Below are 15,919 nucleotides of genomic sequence, written 5' to 3' on the forward strand. Positions count from 1 at the left end.
GAATGCATCCTTTTCATCCGCTCAGAGGATGGCCAGGCTGGGGCAGGCGCAGACCGGGAGGAGGACTGGGATTGGGGGCTGCCCTCGGCCCCTTCCTAGGTCTCCTAAAGGGCCAGCTCTTCCGGACGTGGCGAGTTCGCCTCTGCCCGAAATTCAGCCCGCGTCACCTGACTCCCACGACCGGCCCTCCCGCCCCTTACCACCCTGGACACCCCAGACGGACCCTCCGCCGGCAGCACGTGGTCCAGGGACCCCAGCTCCCCATTGGTTGCTCGCCTCCTTCCTTCCCCGCGATTGGCAGGGGCCCAGCCTCAGGTCCCCCCTCCGCGCCCTGCGGTGGTACAGCCTGCCGCGGCTTTCGGCAGGGTGGGCAGGTCCACTGCGCCGCGGCGCGGGGGGGCCGGGAGGAGCCGGGCGAGGCGGAGGGATCCCTCTGGAATGCCTCCGTCGGACCCACCCGGCGCTGTGCGGCGCGGCGCGGATTGGCCACGGGCGTCGGGCGGCCGCTCCTGATTGGCGCGCTGGGGGCGCTGGCCCCGCCCCCCGGCCGCGGCTGCGGGAGAGGCCCGGGCCGGAGTTTGCGGAGGGCCGAGCCGGGCGCGCGGGTGGCGGCGGCGGCGCAGGTGAGTGTCCCTGCGGGCGGGGCGGGGCGGGGCACGGCCGCTCCGGGGACCCCAGCGCGGGCCCGCGGGGTCGCGGACCCATGGGGATCCGGCGGATCGAGCGAGGAGCGGGGGGACGGCCCCGGGGACGCTCCTGGAGGTCTAGGTTGGGCTCCAGGATGCCTGAGGCCCCTTCCCCCAGAGGCGCCCATCTTCCCGCCGGGGGCCGGGGTCAAACACCTCCCGCCTCTGAGATGGGGTCGACGGCCCACCCTGCCCCCTGCACTGCTCTGGACAGCCCCGTCCCGGCGGGCTCGGCATTTCTGAGTCCTGCCCGGGCACCTCCCTCGTCCCACCTTGGCCTCGACACGGCCCTCCAGGGCCGAGAGAGGGACCTGGAGAGGACTGAGATCCCGGTAATAATCATGAAAGAATCACCCCCGGCTAGCACTGGCTGGAACGCTTCCGTGTCAGGTATTTACCATGCACATCGTTGCGTCCAAACACCTCATGGAAGGTGCTGTTACTTCTTTAGAGGTGAAGCAACAGACCCGGAGAAGTGGAGTGACTTGCCCAAGGTGACACAGCTAGTAAGTGGCAGGGCTGGAACTCGAACCCGTGCTTCGGAGTCCAGAACTGGAGTCTCAGCCGCTAGACTAGATGGCTCCGTGGATCAGTGGCCCAGGAGCTCCGTGGCTCAGGTGTTCCCGACCAGCTCCTCTGCCGGCTGCTGCCTGCATCCCCCAACCATGCACGCACCTGGGCCACATCTGCTGGTCTTTGCTTCCCCGCTAAGAGGTCCCGGGACACCAACCCTGTCTTGCCTCCCCGGAGCTGGGAAGGCTTGCCTGAATACCTAGGTCCTAAGAAGAGAGTGACATCTGCAGGGGACATAGGAGGCCTGGATGCTGGGGTCCTTTGCCCACTGGGCCCCTCTGGGAAGCCTGCGCTGAGGCCCAGGCAGTAGGCGTTCTCCCCGGAAACACCCGGGAGCCGGTTTTTCAAGACTGAATCAGAGGCCTCCCGCCTCCCTGCCTCCCGCCTCCTGCCCTCCCCTCCAAAGCAGTATCCTACTAGAAAGGGGAGGTTGGGTGTGGTGTCTCTCCCCCCACCCCAGCTTTTGTCAACTCCCAGGAACTCCCCTCCTCACTTCCTGCTGCCCTCACTGTGATTCTGCTTGGTGGTGGGGTTGCTAAGTTTCAGGCCCCTCCCAGGGAAGTGAGGGTGGGGATGCTAGGATTCCAGCCAATGCGCTTGGGCCCCCGGCTGACACTTTTTCCACCATCCCTATGTTCAGGTTTGAGGGAAGACTGGGAATGTGGGGAGGAAGTGGCAGTTAGCAACCCCACGGCAGGCATGTTCTGAGGATTGGAGGGCTCAGAGTCTGAATGAGGACACGAGGCACGCACACCCATCCATTCTGCAAACATTTACTGAGCACCTCCCATGGGCCAAGCACTGTCCTTGGCACAGAGGACATAATAGCAAACAAGACAAAAATCCCTGCTCTGTGGGAGCCGCCGTCCTAGTGGGGAAAAGGGCAGCAAGCAAGTTAACAAGTAGATAAAGACAGTACCCGCGGATGGTAGTAAGTGCGGTGTGCTATGAATAAAATATGAGGGGGGTGGCCAGGTGGAATCTGTGGGTAAAGGGGGTGGCTTTTGGAGGAGGCGACTTTGGAGACAAGATCTAAATGACAGAAAGAAGGTGGCCCAGCAAAGGTCAGGCAGGGGGCCCAGCCTGGGCAAAAACTCTGAGGCTGGATGGAGCTTGGGTTAGTGTGTGGGGGCACGAGCTGCCGCCAGAGTGGCAGTTCTGCAGGGGCCTGTGGCTCATATTAAGGAGTTTGGAGCTTTTCCTCTGTAAAGGTAGGAGACCGCTGTAAGATTGGAAGCCGGGGAGTGACGTGATCTGGTTTACATTTTAAAATAGAGACATGAAGTGAAATAGCAGCCTGGGACTGAAAGACAAGAGTTCTGCTGGGATAATGTGTAATTAAGTTCATGGGCCTTGAGCTGTCTGGACCACAGGGGCAGTTCCAGCAGGCTGGGGCAAGACAGGGAGGCTGCCTGGCGGAGGCCACCTAGACTAGGCCTCCGCGGACAGCAGACAGCAGAAACATGGACTGGGATGTTCCTGGGCGGGGGGCAGGGGAGGAGGCCATAATAATAATGAAAATACTAGTAACAGTTTCCTTAAATTGAATGTCAGGCAAAATGCTAATCGGGTTGTCTGCACAATCTCTTTGGATTCCCATAAGCACCTGGAGAGAGACAGGAATTCCACCCATTTTTCGACTGAGAAAACTGAGGCTCCATCACATGAAGTGACACTTGCCCACGACCACGCAGCTGGTAAGTGGCAAGGATGGGATTTGAACCCAGGCCACCCTCCTTGGAGCTCAGAGAAGTTAAGATACTTGCCCAAGGTCACACAGCTAATAAGTAGAGAAGCCAGGTTCCAGACTCATGTTCTCAGCATCCCGCTAAGATGTATGAGGGGCAGCCGGAGGACAACAGGAGAGGTGATGATGAGGGGTTTGGTTTGGTTTTGTTTGAAGCATCACTGAGTGTGTTGTAATAATCTGAGGGGGCAGTATGGGTTTATACATTCAGAATTTGTTTTTTATCAGATATTAGGTGAATGCTTACTGTGATGTGTGCTATGGTTAGATGAAGTAACCAATAAAAGACTAGTATCCCAAATATGTAAACAGTTCCCAGAAATCAATAAGAAAAAGATATAGGCAGGGCAGTCCAGTGGCTCAGCGGTTTAGCGCCACCTGCAGCCCAGGGCATTACAATAAAAAACAAACTGTGCAGTTTTTAAAAATGGGCAAAGACTTAGACAATTCACAAAACGACAAATCCAAGCAGTTAATAAATGTCTTAAAAGTTGTTAAGCATTACTCACTGGTTGAGCGTCTGCCTTTGACTCAGGGCATAATCCTGGGGTCAAGGGATCAAGTTCTGCATCAGGCTCTCCGCAGGGAGCTTCTCCCTCTACCTCTCTCTGTGTGTCTCTCATGAATAAATACAATCTTTAAAAAAAAAAAGCTGTTAAGCCTGGAGCGCCTGGGTGGCTCAGTTGGTTAAGCCACCCTTGACTCTTGATTTCAGCTCAGGTCATGATCTCAGGGTTGTGAGATCAAGCCCCACATCAGGCTCCACACCGGTTGTAGAGCCTGCTTAAGATTCTCCTTCACCACCACCCCAACCTTTTCCTGCCCCCATGGAAAAAGAAAAAAGTTGTTCAGCATCCTTGATTATGAAGGGAGTGAAAACAAAACCATAATGAAAGGTGAGGGAGAAATCACTGTGGCTACATGGAGCACCTACCCTGTCCCCAGCACTATGCTGGGAAGCAAGGGATGAGGACCACAGGGGGGCGCTTGCTCTTTTGCTGGAGAGACAAGACCCCCTTGGGGCAGGGACTATAGCCTGGGTCCTTCTGTCTCCCCAAAGCCAGGCACAGGGACTAATGGGCTGATGAATATTAGGATCATTCATCTATACGTTCGTTCAACAAGTATTTATTGAGCACCTGCTATGCACCAGGCAGTGTTCCCTGTGCTAAGAGTATAAGGATGCATAAGGCAGACAAAATTCCTTGCCCTTTCAGAAAACAGCAGACAAGAATAGTGGATGAAATATATATCCCATTGCATTGAAAGAGATGCAAGGATGAGTTGTGTGGATGCCAGAAGGCAGAGTCAAACGCAGAAGCACTGAGCCTAGGAGGCTGAGTGTGCCTGAGAGGGATGAGCAAGGTGGAGAGTGGGTGGAGGTGAGGGCAGGGAGGCCATGGGGGCAGATCTCTTGGAGCCTGTGGGTCGAAAGGAGAATGTTGACTCTTACTCTGAAGGAGGTAGAAGCCCTGGGAGGGGTTGGAGCAGAGGACGGATGTGACGTGACTTCTGTTTTACAGGATCATTCTGGCTGCTCTGTTGACACAGACCGTGGAGGGCGAGGGCAGAAGCTGCCGACTCCGAGGAGGCAACTGCACTAGTGTAGGTGAGAGACGCTGGGGCTGGAGCAGGTGCTCCTGGTGGTGGTGTTGGGAGAGCAGGCGCATCAGTGCAGCAGCCAAGGAGTGGAGGCCTGAGAGTGGGTGCAGCACACTGGGCTTGGCTGAATCCAGGATGGCCCCCTGGAGGAAGAGGTCTTAAGGGAGGGAGCAGGAAGTCCCCTTTACACAGAAAAACCGAATTTGGCGTAATGTGCTCCTCAGCACAGCCTGGTCCCACTTGCAGAGTGGACATCCCAGGCTCAGGGAGATTGAGCTGCTTAGGGAACCACTTTGCATGGGAGTCAGACCACAGAACTCACCTGGCTTCTGTGACTTCAGATGCGTGACTCGAAAATGACATCCGAACTCTTTCCTAGTCTGGAGGGCCCGCACCATCGACCCCTCCCACGCCTTATCACCTCTTATCCCACCCCTCTGCACTCTCCCATGGCTCACTCCTCTCTGGTTACACTGGTCTCTTGCTTGTTTGTGAGTCTGTGAGTCTGCTCAGAACCCTCCCGTGACTGCCACTTCACTGAGAGCAAAGGCCTAAGTCTTCCCTGAGCCCACGAGGCCCTGGTCGCTCCGCCCCCTCCCTCCTCCTGCTGTCCCCTTTACCATTCTGTTCCAACCACACAGGCCGCCTAGCTGCTCCTCAAACACACCAAGCACGTCCCCCCTTCAGGGCCTTTGTACTGGCTGTTCCCTCTGCCTGGAGCCTTCTTGCCTCACATCCTCATATGAATACTTCCTATCATTCAGGCCTCAGGCTCAGTTTCACCTGCTCAGAGAGGCCCTCCTTGACCTTGTCTGTTGAAGAACTTGTCTTACTGTCTTCATAGCACGATTTGAAATTTTATTAGACTTTGACACATGTGCTTGCTCACTGTGCATCTGCCTTCTCCTCTGGACTGTATGCTCTGGACAACGTGGACAGAGGTCCAGCTAGCATCCATGGCACCCTGAGGGAATTGGAGAGAGGCAGCCCTTCCTCCCAGCAGACCCATCGGCTTGGCGTGTAGCTTCAGCAAGCAGAGCACAGGCTGAATTTCATTCCTACCTGCCGCCTTGGTCTGGTGCTTTTGCACAGTGAACAACCTGTGCAATGGCACATAGTGGCCCCGGTCAGGGACCTTGCTTGTCTTACTGAAGGCAATGTCTAAAATGTGCATGGCATATAGTGAGTATGCAAAAAATATTTGAAATGAGGGAGGAAGAAAGAAACTGAGAGGAAATGGGGGTAGAGGAAAGAAAACAAAGGAAAGGAAAAGAGTATATCAGGACAAGTTTTGCTACAGGAACAAACGACGCCCCCCAAATCTTCCTGGGTGAACTCCACAAATGTTTATTTTTTTTGTTCGTGCTGCATCACTGCAGCTCGGCTGGAGGTTCCATACTTTGTAGTCACCCAGGGGCTGGCCGATGGAGTTGCCACCTTACCAGATGGGGCCAGTCACCATGTCTGGGAGATAAAGAACCGCCCCCCTACACCACCCCCCCATCCATGTCTCTTGCTCCCATAACTAAATGCTTCAGCCCGGAAATGTCATGTGTCGCTTCCTCTCACAACTCAGTGGCCAGAACTAGTCATGTGCCTGGCCCTGTCACAAAGAGGTCAGCAAGTGTCACCTGCCTGTGTGCCCTGAAAGGAGAGTCAGCAGTTTTTTGTGCACAGCACTAGTGGCTGCCACCAATAGAAAAATCAAGAGCAACATAACCACTTTGAGCCTCCATTTTCTTTTTTTTTTTTTTTTTTTATTTTTATTTTTTTAAATTTATTTATTTATGATAGTCACAGAGAGAGAGAGAGAGAGAGAGAGAGGCAGAGACACAGGCAGAGGGAGAAGCAGGCTCCATGCACCGGGAGCCTGACGTGGGATTCGATCCCGGGTCTCCAGGATCGCGCCCTGAGCCAAAGGCAGGCGCCAAACCGCTGCGCCACTCAGGGATCCCGAGCCTCCATTTTCTCATCTCTTAAATGGGCATAATCATAACCTCATATGGTCCTCACGTCCCGATGTGGTGTAAAGATGAAGTAAGGTCACAGCACAGTTTGCTCGGGATCTTAGTAGGTATTAGCTGCCGTTACTACTTCTGTACAAGGCACATAAGTGCCGGGACCAGATTTTGACCCAAGGCCAGTCTGTGCTCTAAATATTTCATAAGGCCAGTAGGGTGCTAATAGTGGGGGAGAGGTGGGTCAAGGCCCCTGGCCAGGTCCTAAGCCCACTTTCCGCCCTGCAGATCTCCAGAGTGCGCCCCCACTTCTCGCTGCTCATGCCGCTGGGACTGGGGCGGCGGAAAAAGGCGCCGCCTCTGGTGGAAAATGAGGAGGCCGAGCCAGGCCGTGGGGGGCTGGGTGTGGGGGAGCCAGGGCCCCTGGGTGGGGGTGGGGCAGGGGGGCCCCACATGGGCCTACCCCCGCCTCCCCCGGCCCTGCGGCCCCGCCTCGTGTTCCACACCCAGCTGGCCCATGGCAGTCCCACTGGCCGCATCGAGGGCTTCACCAACGTCAAGGAGCTGTACGGCAAGATCGCCGAGGCCTTCCGGCTGCCAGCTGCTGAGGTACCACTGGGGAGCTGGGCACCGGGGTCCCTGATGGTGGGCTGAGACCTGGGCGTACATCCAGCTCGTGAGCCACGGCTCCAGTGCTAAAGTTATGCCCGCTGAGGCCTGCTCCCCAGTGAGTTGCGGGGACCTGGAGGCCAAGCCTGGGTGCTGAGTTCCCAATAGGCATTGGGAGGCCCATGCCCCAGTGGACTGCAGAAGTGCATGACCAGGGCTGTTTGTGACATTCCCATCATGCATTGGGAGACTAGTGCCTCAGTTGATTATGGGGTCTGGAGGTTAGATGCGAGATTCATTTCTCTATGATGCATTGGAAGGCCTTACCCCAAGGACTTTGGGAGCTGAAAGATGGGAAATAGTGAGGTTGAGCAGGAGGTTGATGCGAAGGTCTCAGCAGGTGTGATGGGCAATCTGTGCCCCTTCATTCATTCCACAAACCCTCACTGAGCATCCGCTGTGTGCCAGGCTCTATGCCCTGGGAGCAGCAGGGAAATCCGAGCCCTAGCAGAGCTGCATCCAATTGGGGGTCACTCTGGGGTGGTCAGGCAGGGACCTTCAGCCCTTTCCTAGCACCCTCCTTCCCCCTCGGGTGGTGGTTAGCAAAGGGTGAGGGAGGGAGGTGAGGGTTGAGTGTCTCCTACCCACGCAGGTGATGTTTTGTACCCTCAACACCCACAAAGTGGACATGGACAAGCTCTTGGGGGGCCAGATCGGGCTGGAGGACTTCATCTTTGCCCACGTCAAGGGGCAGCGCAAGGAGGTAGAGGTGTTCAAGTCAGAGGAGGCGCTGGGGCTCACCATCACTGACAACGGGGCCGGCTATGCTTTCATCAAGGTGCCTGGGGTAGCTGGGGCACCCCGAGTCCTGAGGGTACAGGTGGGTCATAGGACCCAAGGGCAGAGCCATGGGGGCTGACCGCTCCTCTCTGCACAGCGCATTAAGGAGGGAAGCGTGATCGACCACATCCAGCTCATCAGTGTGGGTGACATGATTGAGGCCATTAACGGGCAGAGTCTGCTGGGCTGCCGGCACTACGAGGTGGCTCGTCTGCTCAAGGAGCTGCCCCGAGGCCGCACCTTCACGCTGAAGCTCACAGAGCCCCGCAAGGCCTTCGGTGAGGGCCTGCTGCCTGGACCACCGCCTTGGGCCCCGTCCCTGGGGTTTGGGCCGCAGTGGCGGGGAGACACCAGCAGGTGGCGCCCAAGGCCAGCCAGCCGCAGTGGAATGGGGGGTAGCTCCGCCTTGCCCTGGGGAGGGGGTGCTGGCTCTCCGCCCAGCCTGGGAGGAGGGTAAGAGCAAGGAGGAAGTTGCCCCCACACCCAGCTTCCCGGAACCATTAGACCAGCCAAGCGCCCCCAACCCTGGCGAGTGCCCCCCCCCCAGGCCTGAGAAGCGAGGCTTGGCTGCCTTGTTCCTGCACCCCCACTTCTCCGTCTGGCTTCACTAACTTTCTGGAATGAGCCTGAGGCCCCTAAGGTGGGGGTGGGGGACTCTCAAACACTTCCCCAGGCCGTTTGGGCTGGTCCTTGGCCCCTGGCAGCTGTGTCTCCCCTTGGCCTTGGGGAGAACCGCTCAAGACCCAGGCCCCACCCCTTCCTGTCCTTCAGGCCCTGGGAACAGGACCCCCTGTCTCACCTCCAGCCTTTTCCATTTTTTGCCCCTGGCTGTCCTTTCTCCATCCTTGCTGAGCCCAGTAGGGGGCCTGCACTCCTGGGGTCAGATGGAGGGAGGGCAGCCCCCCAGAACCTGCAGAAGCTTGGAGAAGGTAGAAAGGGGTCTCTGAGGCTAGGCTGCCTGGGGTCCTGCCCAGGGCTTCCCAGACCCTCATCCCTTCCCTGCCTCTCGCAGACATGATCGGTGTCCGCTCAGGGGGTGGCCGTCCTGGCTCTGGCCCCCAGCTGGGCACTGGCCGAGGGACCCTCCGGCTCAGATCCCGCGGCCCTGCCACAGTAGAGGATGTGGTGAGTGTTCTGGCCCGGCCCCGGACATCCGTAGGTGGCTGCAGCCTCGGTTGGCGGAGGGGCTTTGTGCACTAAATTCAAATCTACCTCTGCCACATTCCAGCTCTGGGACCTTGGTTGGGCAAGCGAGTCTCAGTTTCCTCATTTTTAAATAGTGGGCTAGTAAGACTATCACAGGGCTGTGGGGAGGATGAGCTGTGGGTTAATACACGTAGAGTGGTGAAAAGAGCATCCCACACCTAGTAATATAATTATTATATTATAAATAATATAATTACAGATTTATTCATGGTTTTGTGATGTCATTGTTCTTCATCCCCCCGCCCCCCCAGCCGTCAGCCTTTGAGGAGAAGGCGATTGAGAAGGTAGATGACCTGCTGGAGAGTTACATGGGCATCAGGGACACGGAGTTGGGTGAGTGGGGAGCCTGGGTCCGGGGGGTGTGCAAGTCTGGGGGAGAGGGCTTCTAGGTCCTATGGGGCTGGGTCTGCCCTGAGTACCTCTGTCATCTGTGCTTCCATCCTGTCACCCCCCACACCCTTGTCCAGCGGCCACCATGGTAGAGCTTGGAAAGGACAAAAGGAACCCAGATGAGCTCGCCGAGGCCCTGGACGAACGGCTTGGTGACTTTGCCTTCCCTGATGAGTTCGTCTTTGACGTCTGGGGTGCCATTGGGGATGCCAAGGTCGGCCGCTTCTAGGCCTCCCTCCAGACCTCTGTGACCTGGCTCTGCTTGGTGGGAGCCCCCAGTGGGAGGGCCTCCATGGCCTGGACCCCAGCATCCGGCCTGGACCTTGCTCAAGGGCCCAAGGATGATGCAGAGTGGCGGTGGGGCCCAGCCTCCACCCCACTCCAATCGGTACCACCCCTCCCCAGCTCCCACCCTGGCTGGGGTCCCCGGTCCCCCCTTGCCCTGCTTCCCACTTACCTCAGCCGAGTCAGGCGCAGGGAGGGGGGAGGGCCCAGCCAGATGGGGCGGCCACCCTCCGCCTCCAACACTTTCCGCATCAGCTGCCAAACTGGTCCCTCATCTCCCTGGGGCCTGTTTGGGGGTCGTGACCTCCCTAGTTTCCTGCTGCAGGGAATGCAGAAGGGGGGCATTCCCCCCTCAGCAAATGCAATAATGCCCTCCTCCCCGCACCCCACCCAGAGAGGAGCCCCCTCACCGTGGAGTCTGTTACCTCTGCATCCGAAATACTAGTCTGCTGTGAACCCCCCAACCTCCCTGCCTCCCCTGCCCCGTGTCCCCCTCAGCCCAGCCCCGGATGGAAGAGGCAGGAGGGAGGATGGCGGTGGGCATTTTATATCTGAATTTGCTGTCTTAAACATAAAGAATCTATCTGCTGTTGGACCTGTGTGGCGGCCTCAGCTTTAGGGTGGGAGAAGGGGGTGAGCCAGGGCTGGGAAAGAATGTAGCAGCTGAAATCCATCCTCCTCAGGCTCCAAATTGAATTAGGAGCCTGGCTGGGCCTCCCCCCACCCGTTCCGCCTGATGAGCTTTCTGGCTGCCAGCCACAAGGCTTCCAGTCAAAGGCCGGAGCTGCTAGGCCTACTGAGGTTCAAATCTTGCTCGCCTAGAGCCAGGCCTCCTGTCACCTCGAGCCTGATGTGAACAGTGGGCGTGAGGCTGTTGGCGCCCAGGGCCACAGGGAGCACCAGGGCTGGGAGGCCGGGAAGGCTGGCTTGGGAAAAAAGAGATGAGGGGGCCCAAGATGGAAGCCTGCCAGGGCAAGTGCTATGGGGGGGGTCCCCAAGACTGAGGGGAGCGGTCATGGTGTGGCTGCCACTCCTGCGGGCTCCTGCTGACTGCAGATGTGTGGGGTCTGCTGGCGCCCATGGTGCACCATGTTCGGCCCTGGACATAAACCCTGCGTGCTTGTTTTGACAACCCACTTCATCCTCCAGGATTGAGTGGAGATCGGGGAGGGGGGTGGGACCCTGGCCAGACCTGGAGGGAAGGGCAGGAGTGGAAGCAAGGGGAACCAGGCCAGAGGTCCCTGCAGGAATGTCTCAGTTCTGCCCGCTCCCCATTTTCATCCCTACTTTGCACAGGCGGGCACTGGGTCTGCCTGGGAGAGGGGAGCTTGGGGGGACTGGCCGGGCCAGAGGTGTGTGTGCAGCCCCCGGTTGTATTCTTGGGTGGGGGAGGGAATGGAGACAGCTGTTGGGGGGGTGCTCCGTGTCTATGCTGGTAAATAGCTCCGTGTGAAGGGGTGTGGCTGTGCGTCTCGGCATTTAGACCGTAAGCCTGTGTCTATCAGGGTGTCGGTGCGTGTGGAGCGCGGCCATGTAAGCGCAGCTCGAGGTGTCCAGGGGTGTATGTGTGTCTCTGGGTGTTTCTGTTCTAGGGTAGGTGTTAACCAGCTAGATCTCAAGATGCCCTGGAGGTGCCACCCCTTGCATCTTGGGGGTGTGGAGTGTATTCGTGGGGCCTGTCTTGGACCATTCGGGGGTGTCTGGGTGAGTGTGGCTGGTGGGCTGTCTCGGAGGAGGTAGGGATTGTCTGGGTGTCTCCGTGCTCCAAGCATTTTCTCAGGGGATTGCATTTCAGCATGTTAAGTTAGAACCAGTGACAATGGGGATCTCCGGGGGTCCTCAGGGTGATGCTGTCATTGTGTTCAGGGGTCGGATGATGTGGCTCCTCCTGTGCTGGGGACAGACTGGCAGGATCTGGTCTTAGGATGTGAAGAGGTGTGACCCTGTGTCTTAGAATGTAAGACTGTGTGTGTGCCCCTGCTTGTCAGGGCAGGATGTGAGGCTGCAGTTGTGTCCACAGGTGGCTTGGGACTTGTGTGTCCCAGGACAGAGTCCCTTGCCCCCTCTTCGCCTCCTCTCTTGCCCCTCCCAGGGTTTGACTCACGCTGGCCCTGGCCTGAGCTTTAAGCCCCTGTGTAAATAGTGGGCGGGTCTCCTGGCCAGGCTGGGCCAGACCCAAGCTGGTGCACAAGAGGCACTGCCCACCACCACCTCTGCGGCCACCACCCCAACATCGTGGAGGCTTTGGCAGGGCAAGAGGGTGGGGCTGCCCCCAGGCGGGGTTAGCCCCCCCCACCTCGCAGTCCCCCTGGGGGCAGTGGCACCCCCTGCAGCTGCCCCAGCCCGCCCTGGGCGATGCTCACATTTTCCAGTGTTTAGATTTTATCCACTTTATTAATGAGGCAGGCGAAAAGGCCCGCGCCTGGGGGTGGGGGGAGGGCTACTCCCGCCCCGCCAGCAGGGAGGGGGTCATGGGGAACCAAGCCAACTCCCCGAGAGCCCCCGTCCTGGAGGGGGCAGCTGGGGTCCAGAGTGGCCCCTGCCCATTGCCAGGAGCACAGATGGGTCTCAGCCACCCTAGGTCCCCTGCGGGCGCAAGACAGTGCAAGATAGCCAGAGCGGCCCCTGGAGGCCAGAGCAGCCGGGTGGCGGGAGGAGGCAGGGAGCTGGGGAGCCGCCCCAGGAGGGAGGGAGAGGGAGCGGCCTGCCGGAGAGCGCTCTGGTGCAGCGGGCGCGGGTGCAGCAGGCAGCAGGGCCAAGCAGCAGGCGATGGGGACCTGGCGTCCCAAGCTGTGTGGGTAAGAAGACTGGGGCCTGAGGATCTCTGGTGGGGGAGGAGGGGGTGGGAGGATGGGGCCATGGCCACCTCAGTCTCTCTGGCCTGTGTTCTTGACTCTCAGCCCCTTCTATCAGTCCCTGTGAGTCTTATGGTCTCTCCCCATCTGGCCAGCAGGCAGCTCTGCCCTCTCAGCCCTCACCTCTGGGGTATCAAGGAATGGGGGTTGCTGGGCCTGCCTTGAGGCCTTCAAGGCAGGGACTTGGGGGGGGGGATGGGAACCACGGGCATCCACGATGAGGTGGCCGTGGTCAGGAGCAGGGCCTGGGTGAGACAGGAACAGAACTCAGAGATGGCAGTGTGGGGGACAGGGACTGGGGATAGAGAGGCGCCCGTGGTGGCAGAGGTGGGGCTGTGAGCATCACACATGGGACTGGGGAAAACGTGACCTGTGATGGTCAGAGACCGGGCAGTGAGGTCAGGTGGGGCCCTGTGATCAGAAACGGGTGAGTGGGAGTCAGACGAGCAGGGGACCGGGAATTCGCTGTGCTGCGAAACTGAGGTGGGTGTCAAAAGTGGATCCGAGACGTCCAGAGGTGGGGACAGAGACAGGGAAGGCTGGAGCTCAGGGAACCAAGGTGGACAGAGAAGGTGGCGAGGGGCCCTGGCAAGAGATGGGCTGATGGGGCAGAGGAGGAGGAAGGGGTCGGGCACGGGGCAGCCGGGGTCATCCGGGGCGGCCGCAGGGAGAGTGGACAAGAAGAGTGCCGGGCACCGGGCAGGGCATCGGGCATCGAGCGCGCTCTCGGCGGGAGGGCAGGCGCTCGCGGCCGGCCTCACGGTGCCTTCCTCTCCTCTCCTCTCCTCTCCCCAGCCCCCACCCCAGCACCTGACATGAGTCTCTGCGGGCCCCTCAACCTGAGCCTGGCCGCGGAGGCGACCACGTGTGCGGAGCCCGGGGCCCCCAACGCGTCGGCCTGGCCGCCGTCCGGCCGGGCGAGCGCGTCGCCGGCGCTGCCCATCTTCTCCATGACCCTGGGCGCCGTGTCCAACGTGCTGGCGCTGGCGCTGCTGGCGCAGGCCGCGGGCCGCCTGCGCCGCCGCCGCTCGGCCGCCACCTTCCTGCTGTTCGTCGCCAGCCTCCTGGCCACTGACCTGGCGGGCCACGTGATCCCGGGGGCGCTGGTGCTGCGCCTGTACGCGGCGGGCCGCGCTCCGGCCGGCGGCGCCTGCCACTTCCTGGGCGGCTGCATGGTCTTCTTCGGCCTGTGCCCGCTGCTGCTCGGCTGCGGCATGGCCGTGGAGCGCTGCGTGGGCGTCACGCGGCCGCTGCTGCACGCGGCGCGCGTCTCGGCGGCCCGCGCGCGCCTGGCGCTGGCCGTGCTGGCCGCGCTGGCCTTGGCGGTGGCGCTGCTGCCGCTGGCGCGCGTGGGCCGCTACGAGCTGCAGTACCCGGGCACGTGGTGCTTCATCGGCCTGGGCCCGGCGGGCGGCTGGCGCCAGGCGCTGCTCGCCGGCCTCTTCGCCGGCCTCGGCCTGGCCGCGCTGCTCGCCGCGCTCGTGTGCAACACGCTCAGCGGCCTGGCCTTGCTGCGCGCCCGCTGGCGCCGCCGCCGCTCTCGACGGCGTCCTCAGGCCTGCGGCCCCGACGGCCGCCGTCACTGGGGGGCGCGCGCGCCCCGCTCGGCCTCCGCCTCGTCCTCCTCGTCCGTCGCTTCGGTCCCCGGCGGTTCCCCGGGCCGGGGCTCCGCGCGCAGAGCCCGCGCCCACGATGTGGAGATGGTGGGCCAGCTCGTGGGCATCATGGTGGTGTCGTGCATCTGCTGGAGCCCGCTGCTGGTGAGGGGCGCACACGCCCCTCGGGCCAGGCTCCTTCCGGCCCCCTCCTTGGCCCCCCCATCCCCTGCCATCCTGGGGCACCTGGGCTCTCGCTCCCTTCCCCGCCCCCCGGCCCCGCCCTCGGACATCCCACCCCCCCGATGACCCCGGCCGGGGCCTCCTAGGGCCGCCTACCCAGGCGAGCCTCCTCCCGGCCCCACCCGCTCGAGGCCCGGACGCGCGGTGCCCGAACCCCTTCCAGCAGCACGCGCCCCGCTTCTCTTCCCCCCCCCCCCCGGCCCCCGTCCTTCGGGACACCCGGCGCTTCTCTCCTTTTCTGTTCGAGCCCCGAGCACCGCAGACCTTTGCTTCTGCCACGCCCCCTTCGGCCCGCTCCGTAGCGCCTGCTTCACCGAGACTCCCATCTCCCCAGCCTGTGAGCCTCTGCTCCTGCTCACGGCTCCCTTCCCCTTCGGCCGCGCGCTCATCCATCCCAGCCCCACCCTGGCCAGTCCCCTTCTCCCTACACCTGCCCCACCGCTCACACCGGCTTCTCCCGCAGGTGTTAGTGGTGCTGGCTGTCGGGGGCTGGGGCTCCAGCTCCCTGCAGCGGCCGCTGTTTTTGGCTGTGCGCCTCGCTTCGTGGAACCAGATCCTGGACCCCTGGGTGTACATCCTGCTGCGCCAGGCGGTGCTGCGCCAACTGCTTCGCCTCCTGCCCCCGAGGCCCGGCGCCAAGGGCAGCCCGGCGGGGCTGGCCCTAACCCGGAGCGCCTGGGAGGCCAGCTCGCTGCGCAGCTCCAGGCACAGCAGCCTCAGCCACCTCTAAGCGAGCCCGGAGTCCCAGAGGCCAAGTCAGCCCACCCCGGACCCAGGACCGCAGCGCGGAGCCTTCGGGGGAATAAAGCCGTTTTGCGGACCTGCGCGGGGCCTGTGTCGGGTGGGGGCCGCAGCACCCCTGTGACCGCGCGGGGGCGACAGAGGCGCCGCGTGAGCCTCCGGGGTGTGCAGTTCTAGGACTTTCCACGCGGAGGCGCGGAGCTGGAGCCGCCGAGCTGGAGCCGCCGGAGCATGCGCCGAAGGCCGCAGCCCCAGCCCGAGGCCCCGGCTGTCAAGAGCGGAGCAGCGGAGCAGCGGAGCAGCTGAGCCGGAACCGAGGCTTTTTGCTCCTGCCGCCGCCAGGACTGACCCCAGCAACAATTCTCTCTTTGTGGCCCTGAGCGCCTCCGACACAGCCGCAAGGCCCTGCCCCCGAACCACTCCCATCAGGGCCTCAAAACTCCAGAGTCCCTAACAGCTCCCAGCCCTGTCCCACCCCGGCCTGCCCACGCTCCGCACCACAGTAGGAGCCCGGAGTCCCCACCTTCCCTTAACCCTCATCACGCGACACCCCCCCCCCGTAACCCAGGGCATCACCCCGGCCACGCGC

The 15,919-nt window shown here is 61.1% G+C and overlaps 2 protein-coding genes across 5 annotated transcripts; both read left to right on the forward strand.

Moving 5' to 3' along the window:
• Nucleotides 1-539: 539 nt before the first annotated feature.
• GIPC1 (GIPC PDZ domain containing family member 1) lies at nucleotides 540-10,491 on the forward strand. 4 transcript variants are annotated; one of them, XM_055344732.1, is made up of 10 exons: nucleotides 600-623; nucleotides 1,138-1,192; nucleotides 2,863-2,956; nucleotides 4,530-4,615; nucleotides 6,855-7,175; nucleotides 7,828-8,013; nucleotides 8,113-8,293; nucleotides 9,028-9,140; nucleotides 9,473-9,554; nucleotides 9,689-10,491. In XM_055344732.1, exons 5-10 carry the CDS (start codon nucleotides 6,888-6,890, stop codon nucleotides 9,838-9,840), a joined length of 1,002 nt encoding a protein of 333 aa, XP_055200707.1. In that variant the 5' UTR covers nucleotides 600-623; nucleotides 1,138-1,192; nucleotides 2,863-2,956; nucleotides 4,530-4,615; nucleotides 6,855-6,887; the 3' UTR covers nucleotides 9,841-10,491. The 4 variants fall into 4 exon arrangements, with proteins under 4 accessions (XP_055200704.1, XP_055200707.1, XP_055200705.1 ...); XM_055344729.1 differs by lacking the exon at nucleotides 1,138-1,192 and having other exon boundaries at nucleotides 540-623; XM_055344730.1 differs by lacking the exon at nucleotides 1,138-1,192 and having other exon boundaries at nucleotides 602-623; nucleotides 2,814-2,956.
• A 777-nt stretch (nucleotides 10,492-11,268) lies between these two features.
• Nucleotides 11,269-15,378, forward strand: PTGER1 (prostaglandin E receptor 1). Its single transcript, XM_055344247.1, has 3 exons — nucleotides 11,269-11,600; nucleotides 13,547-14,511; nucleotides 15,053-15,378. Exons 2-3 carry the CDS (start codon nucleotides 13,567-13,569, stop codon nucleotides 15,317-15,319), a joined length of 1,212 nt encoding a protein of 403 aa, XP_055200222.1. The 5' UTR covers nucleotides 11,269-11,600; nucleotides 13,547-13,566; the 3' UTR covers nucleotides 15,320-15,378.
• Nucleotides 15,379-15,919: the final 541 nt, after the last annotated feature.

The sequence above is a fragment of the Nyctereutes procyonoides genome, unplaced genomic scaffold, assembly GCF_905146905.1.
Source record: "Nyctereutes procyonoides isolate TBG_1078 unplaced genomic scaffold, NYPRO_anot_genome, whole genome shotgun sequence".
Taxonomy (NCBI): Eukaryota; Metazoa; Chordata; class Mammalia; order Carnivora; family Canidae; genus Nyctereutes; species Nyctereutes procyonoides.

Coding starts and splice junctions, on each gene's coding strand:
- PTGER1 (XM_055344247.1), top strand. CDS start 13,567: ATGAGTCTCTGCGGGCCCCTCAACCTGAGCCTGGCCGCGGAGGCGACC. Junction 14,512..15,052: donor TCTGCTGGAGCCCGCTGCTG/GTGAGGGGCGCA, acceptor CTTCTCCCGCAG/GTGTTAGTGGTGCTGGCTGT.
- GIPC1 (XM_055344729.1), top strand. CDS start 6,888: ATGCCGCTGGGACTGGGGCGGCGGAAAAAGGCGCCGCCTCTGGTGGAA. Junction 8,014..8,112: donor CCGGCTATGCTTTCATCAAG/GTGCCTGGGGTA, acceptor CTCTCTGCACAG/CGCATTAAGGAGGGAAGCGT. Junction 8,294..9,027: donor AGAGCCCCGCAAGGCCTTCG/GTGAGGGCCTGC, acceptor TGCCTCTCGCAG/ACATGATCGGTGTCCGCTCA.